The 16,757-nt window shown below is 39.2% G+C and overlaps 2 protein-coding genes and 1 pseudogene across 2 annotated transcripts; 2 read left to right on the forward strand and 1 right to left on the reverse strand.

The window, feature by feature from the left end:
• Positions 1–4,320: 4,320 nt before the first annotated feature.
• On the forward strand, positions 4,321–11,247 carry LOC116124418 (annotated as a pseudogene).
• Positions 11,248–12,231: 984 nt separating this feature from the next.
• On the reverse strand, positions 12,232–13,425 carry LOC116124373 (scopoletin glucosyltransferase-like). Its single transcript, XM_031410094.1, has one exon. The coding sequence runs from the start codon at positions 13,423–13,425 to the stop codon at positions 12,232–12,234; it is 1,194 nt and encodes a 397-aa protein (XP_031265954.1).
• A 2,659-nt stretch (positions 13,426–16,084) lies between these two features.
• On the forward strand, positions 16,085–16,390 carry LOC116124419. Its single transcript, XM_031410139.1, has one exon. It carries the CDS (start codon positions 16,085–16,087, stop codon positions 16,388–16,390), a length of 306 nt encoding a protein of 101 aa, XP_031265999.1.
• The last annotated feature ends 367 nt before the right edge of the window (positions 16,391–16,757 follow it).

Genomic DNA, 16,757 nt, shown 5'->3' on the forward strand with positions numbered 1-16,757 from the left:
TTTATGGGAAATAACCAAGCTTGTAGAGTAAAAGGCATACGAAGCATAACACTCAGGCTTAGTGGGGGCAAATTGATAAAACTAACTAAAGTTAGGTTTATCCCTGAACTCAAGAGGAACCATATTTCATTAGGAACCTTAGATGAAGCAGGGTGTTGCTACAAGGCCGAAAATGGGTGGCTGAATGTGTATAGGAACCAAAACTTGACTCTGAAAGGAGAAAAGAGGAATGGGTTATATATCCTATGTGGTGACTTCTGTTTAGATTGTTTCAACACTGCTTTAGTCTCCTCAAACTTGTCTATTACTGAAAAATGGCACCTTAGAAAGGGTCACATGAGCCAGAAAGGGTTAGACATTCTGAGTAACCAGGGAGTGTTTGGTAAAAAGTCTATTTCCACCTTAGAATTTTGTGAGAATTGTGTCTTAGGTAAGCAACATAGGGTTAGCTTCCCAAAAGGAACACACTTAGCCAATGGTTGCTTAGAGTATCTCTATTCTGATCTGTGGGGGCCTGAAAGGGTCAAGTCCCATGGGGGGAATAACTACTTTATGTCTATTGTGGATGATTACAGTAGAAAGGTTTGGGTCTACCCTCTAAGAACTAAGGATCAAGCCTTGTCCAAGTTTAGAGAGTGGAAGTTACTTATAGAAAATTAAATAGACAAGAAAGTGAAAGCCTAAAGAACTGACAATGGACTAGAGTTCTACAATGTTGAATTTGATAGCTTTTACAATGAGCAAGGCATTTTAAGGCATAGAACAGTAAGAAAAACTCCTCAGCAAAATATGGTTGCTATGGGGATGAATATGACCCTCCTAGAAAAGGTTAGATGCTTGCTATTCACCTCATGACTGCCTAATACTTTTTGGGGAGAGGCATTGGCCATCCACAACTATAAATTTTAAATGCCCTAAAGAGGTGTGGGCTAAGAGAAGGCCTGGTCTAAGCCACCTAAAAGTGTTTGGGTGTGCAGCCTATGCACACGTAGTAGGGGGGAAGTTAGAGCCTAGGTCCATAAAGTGTGTGTTCTTAGGGTATCAAGAAGGGACCAAGGGATATAGACTTTGGGATAGGGAGTCACCAAGGGTAAAAATCATCATAAGTAGGGATGTTGTGTTTAATGAAGGGGTTTTCCCTTGCAAAGCTACTAACCATGATACAGACAATCGCATTACCCCTAAAAATACAAATCACTCAACTGAGACTACATCAATTGAGGTGGAGCCTGTGGGTCAACAAGCTGAACCACCTTAACTTGAAGATGAACAGGTCCCAGAAACTCAACTAGGATCCAATGGTCCTGAATCAGAAGATGAAAAAGCTACAACAAATGCATCTGAACCACAACATGATCAACTGGAGTATTATCAACTTGCAAGGGATAGAATAAGGAGAGAGGTAAGGCCCCCTGCCAGATTCTCATATGCTGAACTAATTTTTATTGCTTTACTTATAGGAATAGAGGTGCAAAGGATAGAACCTGACTCATATGAAGAAGCTATAAGCTCCAAGGAAAAGGACAAGTGGAGGGCATCAATGGAAGAGGAAATGAGGTCACTTGAGGTAAACAAAACCTAATCCTTGGTTCCTAAACAAAAGGACCAGAAGCTGATCCAATGTAAATGGTTGTTTAAAATAAAAGATGGTGTTTTAGCTACTGACCCACCTAGGTACAAAACTAGGTTAGTTGCTAAGGGGTACACCCAATGCGAGGGGATAGACTTCAATGAAGTTTTTTCCCCCGTAGTCAAGTATAAGACCATTAGACTAATGCTCTTCATAGTTGCCCATCACAACCTAGAGTTAGAACAAATGGATGTGACCACCACTGCCTTCTTGCATGGAAATTTAGAAGAGGAAATTTACATGTGCCAACCAATAAGCTTTGTAGACTATAAAGTCTCTGACCATGTTTGCATCTTGCATAAATCTTTATATGGCCTGAAATAGTCCCCTAGGCAGTGGTACAAGAGGTTTGACACTTTCATTTTGAGCATAGGGTTTACTAGGAGTAGATATGATAACTGTTTTTATTTTACTTCGAATGGGAACATGCCTATATATCTATTACTGTATGTGGATGATATGTTGCTAGTTAGTAAGTCCAAGTCAAAGATACTTGAGCTAAAAAGCAAACTCAAGGCTGAATTTGACATGAAAGACTTAGGAAACACCAAGAGAATTTTAGGAATGGATATAACTAGAAATAGGAGCAAATATGAGCTGAAAATTAAGCAGTAATCATACCTTAGCAAACTGGTATCTAAGTTTGGAATGGTAGATTCCAAACTGGTTCTATGCCTTTTGCAAACCACTTTGTATAAATAAAGGACAATGCCCAAAAACTGAAGCAGAATTAATAAAAATGGAATTTGTCCCCTACGCTAATGTAGTTGGATCTGTGATGTATGCGATGATAAACACTAGACCAGACCTGCCATTTGCTATTTCTTTATTGAGCTGATTTATGGCTAGTCCTGGCAGTGAACACTAGGCTGCCTTAAAGTGGGTATTGAGGTATATTAACAACTCTTTGAATGTTGGGTTAGAGTTTTGTAAAAGGCATGCTTCACTTGACTTGGTTGGCTTTGTAGATCAGATTTTGCAAGCGACAAAGATATAAGAAAGTCTACTACTTCATATTACTTCACTCTCAGTGGAAATTGTATAAGCTGGAAGTCTCAGCTTCAGCCTATTGTGGCACTTTCATCGACTGAAGCTGAGTATATTGCCATTGCTGATGTGTTAAAGGAAGCCCTTTGATTGCAAGGTTTTTTAGCTGAAGAAAACCTGACAGAGGGAAAAGTAATCATATACTCAGACAGCCAAAGCGCAATTCATTTAAGCAAGAATTCAGTCTATCATGAGAGGACAAAGCATGTAGATGTCCGTTTTCACTTTGTCAGAGATTTAGTCACTCAATGAGTGATTGACTTGAGGAAAGTGCCCATTGAAGATAATCCAGCTGACATGGGAACAAAGATTGTTTCCCCTGCCAAGTTCAAGCACTGCTTGGACTTATTTTACATGAAGTAAGCAGTGAGGATAAGAGCTATGAGGGATCTGGTTTGAGCCTGCTACACTTGAAGGGCCTTTAGCATTCAAGGTGGAGATTGTTGAAATGAATGCTAAAACGATGTCGTAATGGAGGATTAGCGAAACGTCACCGTTTGGGTCAGTTGTGAGAGGATCCTAACCATTGAATCATCTCCAATCCAACGGCTGGAATTCCTACTCCAAGTCAACAATATAAAAAGGCAACAAAATTTCAGTTACACCCAAACCTTCTCCATTCGAAGCATTCTCTTTCTGTGTTCTGTGTTTGCTGTTATGGTTTGCGATTTCTGATATGAAATTCTTGTGTAACCTATGTGATTCTTGAGTGATTTGGGTTACTTATTTGGAGAAGAGTAAGATAGTTCTTGTTCTAGGGATTCCGTGGGTTAGAGTTTACCAAGGGTCAGGTTACGGGTTGTATTTCAGGGCTGTGAGAGGTGTATCTTGAGCGTGTTCTTGAATAAGGCTGTAAATTTTTGATTCCTTACTAATAATAGTGTAGCGAGCTCCCCATCTCTAGAGCTCAACATGGATTTAGCTTGCTCAAACATAGAGCAAGTGAACCATGGTAAATCTTGGTGTTTGTGTGATTGTTTCTTTGATTGTTGGGTATGTTTGTTCTTGGTTGTTTTCGGATTATAGCCTAATCAAAAAAATCAAAAAGGGACAAAAGCAAGATCGGCTACTGCACTGATCAGAAGAAGAACCAACGGCAACATCCACCTGCATATCCCAGCCGAGCAGCAGCACCAAACTGCAGAGGCCAAACTAGCAACCTCAGCCAGTAGAGAACAACAATTTCACCAAATTAGCAGCACTAGCCAGCATCAGACCAACCCAACAGTACCATCCAGCAGAAAATCAACCCAGCAGCACCAACCAACAGAAAACCAACCCACTGACCTAGCAGCACCAACTAGCAGAACACCAACCCAGCAGCACCAGCTAGCAGAACCTCAGCAGAACCAACGAAGAAGCTTGGATAATGGTTTTTATTAATTTCTTATTGGCCAAGGAACAGTACAAGTGACCAATCGAATTATAGAGATTAAACTGGAGGAAGAATATGTTCAGATGATGTTTTTGACTGATTCCCTTCAAATCCGTGGTATATAAGTTCGAAACCAGTGGGAAAAAAAGAAAGCCAAAAACTTCACTTGCTAAGAAAGGAAAATAAACTAAGTTTCTATTAGCTTTTCAGTTTCTCCTTAATTTGACACTCTGAAACATAATTCTGAAAAGATTTCTTGCAAGGCTACATGAATTCACAGTCACGTTAGCTTCATATATTGTTCCTTCAATATTTGGCCCAAGGCCACATGATTCCAACACAAGACATGGCCAGGTTATTTGCCCGGCATGGTATGAAGGTAACAGTTGTTAGTACACCTCTAAATGCACATCTATTCTAAAAAAAAATCGAAATAGGGAGGCAAGAAGAAACTAATATCAGTATTCGAGCCATCAAATTTCCTACAGTTGAGGCAGGGCTTCCAAAATCATGTGAGAATGCAAATTCCATCAATTCTCCTGAAATGGAAATCAATTTCTGTAAGGCCATAAGCCTTCTCCAACAACCATTTGAGCAACTTCTAGAAGAATGCCACCCCAATTGCATCGTGGTAGACATGCTATTTACATGGGCTTCAGATTCTGCAGCTAAGTTTGGGATTCCAAGGCTGTGTTTACATGGAACTGGTTTTTTTCCTCTCTGTGTGTATTATAGCTTAAGGAAGCATCAGCCTTATAAAATCATTACATCAAACTTGAACCCTTCACAGTACCAGGTCTTCTAGACCAGATAACGTTGACGAGATCACAACTAACAAGTTATGAATTGGAAGTAGAAACGCAAAATGAATTATTAACTGAGCTGGTGGAACAAGCTATGCATGTGGAGATTACAAGCAATGGGATTGTGGTGAATAGTTTCCATGAGCTGGAACCAGCTTACTTAGACCACTACAGGAAAGTTATGGGAAGGAAGGCATGGCATATGGGCCCTATTTCATTTTCCAACACAGACATCAATGGCAAAGCACAACGAGGAGAAATAGCTTCCGTTGGTGAACATGAATGCTTGAGATGGCTGGATTCCAAAGAACCCAAATCAGTTATCTATGTATGCTTTGGAAGCTTGGCGCGATTTTCAGACACTCAACTAATTGAAATGGCTATGGGGCTTCAAGCTTCTGGATAGCACTTCATTTGGGTTGTGATAAAGTAGTGAAGAAAAGAATGAATGGTGTCTTGAAGAATTTGAGAAGAAAATAGAGGGAAAAGGTTTGATAATAAGGGGATGGGCACCCTAGATGGTGATTCTTGATCATGAAGCCATTGGAGGGTTCATGACTTATTGTGGATGGAACTCAACTCTGGAGAGTGTTGCTGCTGGGTTGCCAATGGTCACATGGCCTCTCTCAGCAGAGCAATTTTACAATGAAAAGCTGGTTACAGATGTTCTTTGTAGAGATAATCTGCAAATCTAATAACCTAACAATCCACACTCAACGCACACAATCAAAACTGTAAACGGAATCAAGAAACAAGAACACGGATTTTACCATGGTTCAGTTATCCAATATAAGATAAGCTACATCCACGTTGAGCTCCAGAAACTCAGAGGCTCACTGCACTAAAGATTAATCGAACACAAATACAAACAGATCCAACACCCAATCACTCATACACGGCGAATCTCTCTCTCACGATAACCAGCAACCTTTCCTATGAGAATTCTATACTCAAATCCTCAAGATTCAAGGGAAACACAACCCTTAAAACATGATTACAAACAACCACCCAAGATTACAATCAAACAATGAGATATAGAGCAGACCCTAACCGAGAACAAAAAGATCTAAAAAACCAGTTTGTAAAACTCATTCTGCAGCAGAGTAAGTAGTGCGTTTTCATTCTGTTTTGAGGAGGGATGAACCTGGCCATTAGATGCTTTATGCTTTCAATGGTCAGGATTTTTTCTTTGTAGCCAACTGTGTAAAACGATAGCGTTGCACTAAAAGTTCAACGACATCATTTTTGTGCTTCACATTAACATTCTCCATCTTGAAGCTCCAAAAAACAAAAAGAAACCAACCATACTGCTCATTCTGATTCTCTCTATTGTAACTACCTCCCAAGAATCCTTCTTAGCTCTGTTGTTTGCTGCTTATTTTATAAACAGTTGGTTCAAACAATGTTTGAACTTTGTGACAGTTACTACCTTTGTGCCCATGTCAACTGGATTGTCCTCAGTTGATATCTTCTTCAGGTCTATGATTCCTTTAGCCACTAAATCTCTCACGAAATGGTATCTCACATCCATGTGCTTCGTCCTTTCGTGGTAGACAGGGGTTCCTACTCAGGTGAATTGCACTCTAGCTGTTCAAAAAAAACTGCTATCTCTTCATCAATCAGCTCCACCTCAGATAGTATCCCCTTAAGCCATAATGCTTCTTTGAATACATCTACTATAACAATGTATTCTACTTCAGTGGAGGAGAGTGCAACAATGGGTTGAAGCTAGGACTTCCAACTTATGCAATTTCCTCCTAATGTGAAGTAGTATGAGGTGGTAGACTTTCTTGTGTCCCTGTCTCCTGCAAAGTCAGAGTCTACATATCCCACAAGATCAAGTGAATTTCCTCTTTTTCTTATATTCCAACCCAACATATATTGTACTATTAATATATTTCAGTAACCATTTCAAGGCTGACCAGTGTTCTATACCTGGATTGGACATAAAATGACTAAGAAGTGAAATGGAATAAGATAGGTTAGGCCTGATGCTAATCATGGTGTACATGATTGATCCTATCACATTGGCATAAGGTATTTTTTCCATTTTAATGAATTCAATTTCAGTCTTGGGACTTTGTGTCTTACTAAAATGGCTGGCTAAGGGCATGGATACTGGCTTGGAGTCTGACATTCCAAATCTGGATATCAGTTTCAATAGGTAGGAGGACTATTGAAGTTTTAGTTCACAGTCCTCTCTTTTCTTGTCAATGACTATCCCTAGGATCTTTTTAGCACTACCTAGGTTCTTCATGTCAAACTCAGAATTCAGCCTAGACTTCAAATCATTTATCCTAGTTTTTGATTTACTAATCAGCAGCATGTCATTCACATAAAACAGTCAATACACAGGCAAACTAGCATTTAAATCATAATAGAAACAACTATCATATTCACTTCTTTTGAATCCTATACTAGTAATGAAGGTGTAAAACCTTTTATACCATTGTCTAGGGCCTTGTCTAAGCCCATATAAGGATTTATGTAGCAGGCAAACATGTTCAAGGTAGTTTCTATCAATAAATCCCATAGGCTGTTTCATGAAGATTTTTTCATCTAGGTTACCATGTAGGAAAGCAGTTTTTACATCTAACTGCTCTAGTTCTAGGTTTAGATGTGCAACTACAGATAGCATGATCCTAATGTTTTTATATTTCACTACAGGGGAGAAGATTTCATTGAAATCAATCCCTTCCCTTTGGGTGTAGCCTTTTGCTACAAGCCTAGCTTTAAATCTAGGTGGGTCAATAGAAATCATACCTTCCTTTACCTTATGCAACCATCTACAGGCAATGAGCTTTTGGTTTTTAGGGCAGGGTACTAGGGACCAAGTCCCATTTACCTTCAAGGAGTGCATCTCCTCTTCCATGGTAGCTTGTCATTTCTATCTATCTTTGGACCTTATAGCTTCATTGTAGCTATCTGGTTCAGTTCTCTGGATTTCAGCACCTACAACCAGAGCAATAAAAACTAAGTCAGCATATGAATATCTTGCAGGAGGTCTGATTTCTCTCCTGATTCTGTCTCTGGTGAGTTGATATTGTGCCAATGACTCTTGTTGGGGCTGATCTGAAATTTCAGTTTGATCATCCTCTGATTCATGTTCCAAGTTTGAGGTTGCTGGTGTTTGTTCTTGGTTTTCTAGTTTAGTTTGAACTCTGACCTGCTCAACCTCAATTTGTGTCCCATTATACTGATCTTGACTAATCTACTCACTGGTTGAGGTACCTGCAGGATTATTACAGGTTTTACAAGGAAAAAGATTTTCATTAAAGATTACATCCCTGCTTATAATAACTTTTACCCCTGGTGCCTTTTTTTCCCACAACCTGTACCCTTTAGTCCCCCCTTGGTAACTCAAAGACCTAGGTTCTAATTTTCCCTCACTGGTGTGTGCATAAGCAGCACATCCAAAGGCTCTAAGGTGACCTAGGTTGGGCTTCCTATTAGACCATTTTTCTTCTGGACATACGAAATTAATGGCACTTGAGGGACTCCTATTAACCAAGTAAACTGCAGTATTAAGGGCCTCACCCCAGAAAGATTTTGGTAAACCTGAGGTGAACAGTAGACATCTAATCTTTTCTAACAGGGTCCTGTTCATCCTCTCAGCGACTCCATTCTGTTGTGGAGTCTTTCTCACAGTCCTATGTCTAAGTATCCCTTAGTCACTACAAAATTGGTCAAACTCACTATTATAGAATTCTAGGCCATTGTCAATTTTGAGAGCTTTAACTCTCTTATCAGTTTGGTTCTCATCTTAGGTCTTAAGCAAATAAACCCATACTTTTCTGCTATAGTCATAAACTATGGACAGAAAAAAACTACTTCCCCGATGTGTTTTGGTTTTTTCAGGTCCCCATAAGTCTGCATGAAGGTATTCTAGGCCATTGGTGGCCAGGTGAGTTCTTTTCTAAAAACTCACCCTATGTTGCTTACCTAATATACAGGCCTCACAGAAATTTAAAGTGTCAATAGAATCCTTACCAAACATACCTTGCTGGCTCAGAATGTTAAGTCCAATCTAACTCATGTGACCCATTCTGAGGTGCCACTTTTCTGTAATAGTAAGATTAGTAGTGAATAGGGCAGAATTAACATAATTCAAATTGTAATTATCATACAGGATATAGAGGCCATTACGTTTGACACCTTTTAGGACTAAATTCTTATTCTTATACACATTTAGGCAACCATATTCAGCCTTATAGCAGCAACCTAATTCATCTAATTTGCCTAGGGAGATCAGGTTTCTTTTCAGTTCTGGTATATACCTTACCCTAGTTAGTTTGACAGATTTACCATTATTAAGACTTAGAACTATACTCCCAATCCCTTGAACCTTGCAGGCATTATTATTACCCATGTACACTATCTCTAACTCACCAGCTTCAAAATCCTGAAACCACTCTCTATTGGGGCTCATATGAAATGAGCACCCAAAGTCTAACACCCATTCATCTGTATTTTCAGACCTAGATACAGTCAAGACTTCTGATTCTTGGACATCATTTTTACTAGAGGCCAAATTGCTCCCTGTACTACTTTGTTTTTGTTTCCTGATCCACTCATAGCAATTTTTCTTCAGGTGACCAGTCTTGTTACAGAAGAAACATTTCCTTGTTTCTCCTTTTGCCTTATAAGTATTCTTGTTTTTCTTTTTATTTCTAAAACCAGTATTAAACTGAGAACTACCCCCAGACTGTCTAGAATCTCCATTTCCTTTTATAAGCAGACTACTGTTATTTTTCTTATGGACCCTAAGCTCTAGTTCTCTAGCCTTCAATCCTGATGTAATTAGGTCTAGACTAGGGACAATTCCAATGTAAAGCAGGGCATTCTTGACAACTTGATATTTCTCGGTAATGGAATTTAAAAGAATCATGGCTAAGCTAGACTCACTAAGTTCTTGATCAGTGCCCTTGAGTATAAGAGTCATTTTCAAGAACTCATCTAGGTTCTCTTCTATGGTCCTAGCACTATCCATCTTATATGAAAATAGTATACCTTTCAAATAAGCAAGATTAGGAGCAGATTGAACTGCATAGAGTGATTCTAGCTTACCCTAGAGAGTTATCGGTGTCTCAACACCATCTACCTTCCGCAGCACATTGTCGGCCAGATTCATGACGATAAGATTGTACGCTTCCTCGTCAATTTCGGCTTTCTTTTTCAGCTTTTCCTTGGGCCATTTGGTCTGGTCCTTCTCTAGTGCGACTGCCACTTTGTTATGTGACAGGAGTGCCTTCATTTTCTTCTTCCAAGTGTTGAAATCAACTTTGCCATCATAGTGCGTGTGTGGTACTCATTATGTGAAACAGATAGTAATGGTGTTTGGTAAATTTGATAGATAGATTCGAAGAATAAAGGGTTTCACTCGGATTCGTGGTTACCACAAGGAATTAGGGACTAAGTTTCGAAGATTTCCTAACCCTAGACTTCACCGAATCTTGAAATCAAGAAACCCCCAAAATTTATCAAGCCCTAATTTCAACAGTAAACCCTAAAATCAACAAACCTTAAATTGATGGCTCTGATACCACTGTAGAGATAATCTGCAAATCTAACAACCTAACAATCGACAATCCACACTCAACACACACAATCAAAACTATAAACGGAATCAAGAAACAAGAACACGAATTTTACCATGGTTCACTTATCCAATATAGGATGAGCTACATCCACGTTGAGCTCCAGAAACTCAAAGGCTCTCTGCACTAAAGATTAATCGAACACAAATACAAAAAGATCCAACACCTAATCACTCATACACTGCGAATCTCTCTCTCATGATGACCAGTAATCTTTCCTATGAGAATTCTATACTCAGATCCTCAAGACTCAAGGGAAACACAACCCTTAAAACGTGATTACAAACAACCACCCAAGATTACAATCAAACAATGAGATACAGAGCAGACCCTAACCGAGAACAAAAGATCTAAAAAACCAGTATGTAAAACTAGTTCTGCAGCAGAGTAAGTAGTGCACTTTCATTCTGTTTTGAGGAAGGATGAACCTGGCCGTTAGATGCTCTATGCTTTCAATGGTCAAGATTTTTTCTTTGTAGCCAACTGTGTAAAATGATAGCGTTGCACTAAAAGTTCAACGACATCGTTTTTGTGCTTCACACTACCATTCTTAAAATAGGAGTGGCGATTGGAACCCAGGAGTGGTCAAGATGTTTTGAAGCTAAAGAGACAATAGTAAAGAGGGACGATATAAAGAAGGCAGTGACTCTGTTAATGGTTGGTAAAGAAGCAGAAGAAATTAGAAATAGAGCCAGGGCACTGAAGGAGATGGCAAAGACTGCTATTGAAGAAGGAGGATCATCAAACACTGATCTGAAATCTTTATTAGAAGATTTAAGGTTAAATTTCTCGTAGAATGAAACAAGCAATTTGAACTTTGTTATTGAAATTGTCATTTACATATACAATTAAGTCTTCATAAAGTGGAATTAGCATTATCTGTATCTTTGTTTTGGTTTTGACATAGAATGTTTGGTGGATGAATTCATGGAGCAGGCTGAACGTCAGAAGTTTGTACGTAAAGCCCAAAGGGCCTAAATGAGCATGTCTCATTTAAAAAGCCATAACTTTTGATTCAGGAAGAGTTACAAGGCTTGTAAGATACCGTTGGAAAGTTTATTTCGAGCCTGCCGAGTTGTAACATGTTTTGGAAGGTTGGAGGTCATTTTCGATGTCAAAATCCATTGTTTTGGCATGTTTTGGGCTGTTTTAGTTAATTACGCGTTTTTTCCTATTTTATTTCGGATTTTCTTGTTTTAATTGATTTAGTTTTTGTTTCCTGTTGTTATTAGAAGTCTTATTAGGGTTGGTTGTCACCCTATATAAACCTATTTTTTCGTTTTGGAGAGCATTCAATAAATTATTCAGATTTGACTTTCAATTTTAAGCTTTAAGTTTCTGGTTTGAAATTTGTGTTCTTCGTTTTAAAGGCTTAGTCGAATGCTAGCCTTGATTTATTACGCTAGTCGCTGCGTCGGGTTTAAAGTCATTAACCATTTTAGTGTTCTTGTGATTGTTAATGTCATTTTTTTTTTTTTTTTAAACTTGTGTGATTTGTGATTACTATTTTGATAACAAACATTTTAGAATTTAGCTAATGATTTAGTGAATGAGAAGTGATATACTATTCAGGCCTTGTACATTTTTGCACTCCGTGTTTTATAATATTAAGTATGCCTGGAAGAGCACTTGTAACAACTACCTTAAAGAGGAGATAAAGATCATAACATATATGAGTCAAAGAGGAGATAAACAACAGTGAAAATGTTTGTTTATTTGTTGTTTTTATCTGAAGCTGAAAATGATCAATAAACAATGTTCATATTTGCTCATCTCATTCTAAGGGCAGTTTAACTTTAATTCTTCTAACAAAGCATTCAGATCAGAGTTTGAAGATCCTTCTTCTTCAGTAGCTCTCTTTGCCATCTCTTTGAATGACTTGGCTCGGTTTCTCATTTCTTCTGCTTCTTCACCAACCATTAACTGATTCACTGCCTTCTTTATATCCTCCCTCTTCACTATAGTCTTTTTATCTTCAAACCATCTTGACCATTCCTGGGTTCCAATTGCCACTCCTATTTTCAGAACATCTGTAACCAGCTTTTCATTGTAAAATTGCTCTGCCGAGAGAGGCCATGTGAATGATGTGACCATTGGCAACCCAGCAGCGACACTCTCCAGAGTTGAGTTCCATCCACAATGAGTCATGAACCCTCCAACGGTTTCATGATCTAGAATCACCGTCTGGGGTGCCCATCCCCTTATTATCAGACCTTTTCCCTCCATTTTCTTCTCAAATTCTTCAAGACACCATTCATCCTTTTCTTCGCTACTTTTATGCCCTTCCTCTCTCACAAACCAAATGAAGTGTTGTCCAGAAGCTTCCAGCCCCATAGCCATCTCAAGTAGCTGAGCGACAGAAAATCTGGCCATGCTTCCAAAGCATACATAGAGAACCGAGTTGGGTTCTTTCGAGTCCAGCCATCTCAAACATTCATGTTCACTAACGGAAGCTATTTCTCCTGGTTGTGCTTTGTCATTGATGTCTGTGTTGCAAAGTGAAACAGGGCCAATATGCCATGCCTTTCTTCCCATAACCTTCCTATAGTGATCTGAGTAAGCTGGTTCCAGCTCATGGAAACTGTTCACCACAATCCCATAGCTTGAAATCTCTGCTTGTATACCTTGCTCCACCATCTTAGTCAACAATTCGTTATCTATTTCTTCTTCCACACCAACTGAAAGTTGTCGTCTTGTGAACTCTATTTGGTCTGGAAGACCTGGTACCGTGACGGGTTCATCGTCAGATGTTACGGTTTTGTATGGTTGATGCTCATTTAAACTATAGTAGAGACATAGAGGGAAAAAACCAGTTCCGTGGAAACATAGCCTTGGAATCCCAAATTTAGAGGCAGCCTCTGAAGCCCAAGTAAACATCATGTCCACCAAGATGCAATTGGGTGGGCATTCTTGAAGAAGCTGTTCAAATGGCTGTTGGAGAAGGCTGATGGCCATATAGAAATTCATTTCCATTTCAGAAGAAGCTCCACACTTTAACACCACCTTGAGAGATTAGAGAGTGGCCTTAGGTTTGAGAGAGAGTTTTGGTTTGTGTTTTTGTGAACTAGTCAAGAATGAACAAAAATGCAACCGTTTGCACTTATATATACTTGGGCAATATTGCAATTATTTATTTTTCACTTTCAAGCCCAATAAAATCTTATTTTATAAAGGGACCCCACGAATTTAATATGCTACCCTTTGAATAATCAATATTATTCAAGGGCCCATGTAAACTAAACTATTTTTTTTTGGATAAGGTAAGTATGTATAAAAGACAAAAAAAAAAATATACAAATACGAGGGGCATACCCCAAAAATTTACCCATTTTTACCTTTTAACTATTAAAAGGTTATTTTTGTTCATCTCATTAATTTTAACACTTTAAGATATAATAATTAAATATAATTAATTATTGCTTGACCATTTTAACCTTTAATATGTCACAAATGAGTTCTATGTAACTATTACTATAGAAATCCCGTTATTGCCCTCGGAAGGTGCTAGCCCTCTTCGGATAATCATTTCTCTCTCTCATCCTTCTCTAACTTCCCAAGGCTATTGGTGTGACCATGTAGGTCCACCGTGGATTAGCCGTGAGCCGGTTCTGGATGAATCAGAAACCTGTCCGGAGGCCCAACGACTATGGTAACATCTAGCAATGTGCCATAGTCCCTAAACCACGATGAAAAATACTTCATCAAACTCATTTCAGATCATACATACCATGCAGGTAAAGTCCCTTCATTGAGATATCCTAATCGAGTATGGATTCATGGAACGTCAAAATCCTAAACTTGATCTTCTACCGAGTTGTCGATCAATATGTCGGAACTTGTCATCACAAACTTTTGTAGACTAATAATAACTCTGGCCAGAGATTCAGTTTTCCGACATTTATCAATGTTCGTCTAGGAACTCGAATCCGGATGGAGTCAGCGGTACTCCTGATCCTATATTTCTGATTCAATGGTCCCCTCTTGACCATCGTTCGTTTCCGCTTATAACAACGCATGACCAAATAGGCTTTATCTACGAAACATGATTAGTCTCGTACTTATACACCGTATACCATGCGCATCCTATCGGATCCGACTACAATGTCTCAGTCAAAGGACTACATCGTGCAGTGATATAAACAACGATAAAATCATTGACTACATGCTTTTCCGAGTGATTTGTCGTTATTCGTCACATTCGAAAAACAGTTCACCAACCGTTAATCCATACCAATGCCTAGTGACATGACTATCATCGTCATCCGTACTTATATCAACTCATGATATCTTTCGGAAGCATCCGTATGCCTACTGTACATATAGTTGCCCAAATTTATATTGCTTCCGTAGGAAACCCTTTTCGATAATTCATTTACCTATTAAATGAACTCTGGACAATTCATATACATACTTTATTTTAAATGCATGACTGAATAAAGGAAGCAATTTACATATATGATTGAAGAACTCTTTCTCATTATTTATGATATATATAGATACAAGACAAAATGCTCTGAAACCGACAGCAGAATGTTTCTAGGGCATACACTAATATACACTACAGCAACGATTGAGAGAAAAGCAGTTGATGCTAAGTTTTCGAAATGTGAGTTTTGGCTCGTCAAGTAATATTTTTGGGCCATACTGTACGAAGGAAAGGATCTCAGTAGATCCGAGTAAAGTGCAGGCAATCCTCGAGTGGCGAGGCCGGCCAGTAAAGGAGGTCAGAAGTTTCTTAGGCTTGGCAGGTTACTATAGACGATTCGTGGAAGGGTTCGCCCAGTTGGCTAAACCATTGACAGCTCTTACCAAACAGAAGACTCCTTTTGTATGGTCAGAAGCTTGGAGGAATGTTTCCAAGAATTGAAGAAGAGTTAACAACAGCCCCAGTGTTAGTGTTGCCACAGGAGGGTGTAGATTATGACATTTATACAGACGCCTCTTTCAAGGACTTGGTATGGTGTTAATGCAATTAGGTAGGTGATATCATATGCCTCCGACAGTTGAAAGAGCATGAAATGAGATACCCTATGCATGATTTAGAGTTGGCAGCCGTGGTCTTTGCCTTAAGATTTGGAGGCATTACCTCTATGGTGCAAAGAGCAACATCTACACTGCATAAAGGTTAAAGTATTTCTTTACTCAGAAGGAGTTGAATATGAGGCAGAGAAGATGGTTAGACTGGTTAAAGATTATGAGTGCGAGATCAAGTATCACCAGGGAAAGCCAATGTATAGACATGCCCTGAGTAGAAAAGCCTATTTATCCCGACTCACTAAGCAAAAAGAGTTGATAGAAGAGTTGTGTAGAAGCATCTTGGCATGAAATGTTACCCCTGGTGGAGTTTGCCTACAATAATAGTTATCAGTCTACAATTAAGATGACACCTTACGAGGCTTTGTATGGTAGACGATGTAGGTCTCCCTACATTGGGATGAGGTGGTGAAAAGGATGAGTTGAGTACAACTCTTGGGCCAGAGGTGACTCAGAAACTGATAGAAGATGTTAGATTGATCAGAAACAGGATGTAGCAAGCCCAGATCGACAAAAGAGCTATGCCGACTTGAAGAGAAAAGAGGTCGAATTTCAGTGGGTATAAAGTATTTCTGAGAGTTTCCCCTATAAGTGAGTGATGCGCTTTGGGAACAAAGGGAAGTTGGCGTCGAAATTCATTGGTCCTTTTGAGATTCTACAACGAGTGGGGAAGGTTGCCTACAGGTTAGCACTACCCCCTCATATAAAATACATGAGGTTTTTCTGCTCGATGTTGCGGAAATATGTAAGTGATCCCTCCCATATCCTGAGTGTTAAGGATGTTGAGCTAGCAGAGAACCTTGTGTATGAAGAACAGCCGGTTCAGATTTTGGATAAAAGGATTAAAGAGCTTTGGAACAAGAGCATTCCTCTAGTGAAGGTTCTTTGGAGGAATCGAAGGTAGAGGAGGCCACATGGGAAGTAGAATAAGACATGCAGAATAGCTCCCAGAGTTGTTCGTATGAATTTCGGGGACGAAATTCTTTTAAGGGGGAAGAATTGTAACGCCCCACTTGAGGTACGTTGCTAATGTTTCTTTCTTCGCTCTTAATTAGTCGGTTTTTGTGAATAGTGGTTGGTTGGTCTTAGGTTGTGTGATTGTTGAGTTTTGGCCTTGGATTTAGTCAAAGTTAGAAGGTTTTTGATGTTCAGGGCTCGCCGGGGCAAAGGATACTTGTCGCCGCGGCGAAGAGGTGTTGAACATGGGGGAAGCTGCTGACAGTTTCGCCGCGGCAAGGAAGATTCTTCGCCGCGGCGATGTGCCAGTTGAA

The sequence above is a fragment of the Pistacia vera genome, unplaced genomic scaffold, assembly GCF_008641045.1.
Source record: "Pistacia vera cultivar Batoury unplaced genomic scaffold, PisVer_v2 Contig152, whole genome shotgun sequence".
In the NCBI taxonomy this organism is placed as follows: Eukaryota; Viridiplantae; Streptophyta; class Magnoliopsida; order Sapindales; family Anacardiaceae; genus Pistacia; species Pistacia vera.

Bases quoted from the DNA above. Each gene is read 5' to 3' on its own strand.
- LOC116124373 (XM_031410094.1), bottom strand. From the start codon at position 13,425: ATGGAAATGAATTTCTATATGGCCATCAGCCTTCTCCAACAGCCATTT.
- LOC116124419 (XM_031410139.1), top strand. From the start codon at position 16,085: ATGCGCTTTGGGAACAAAGGGAAGTTGGCGTCGAAATTCATTGGTCCT.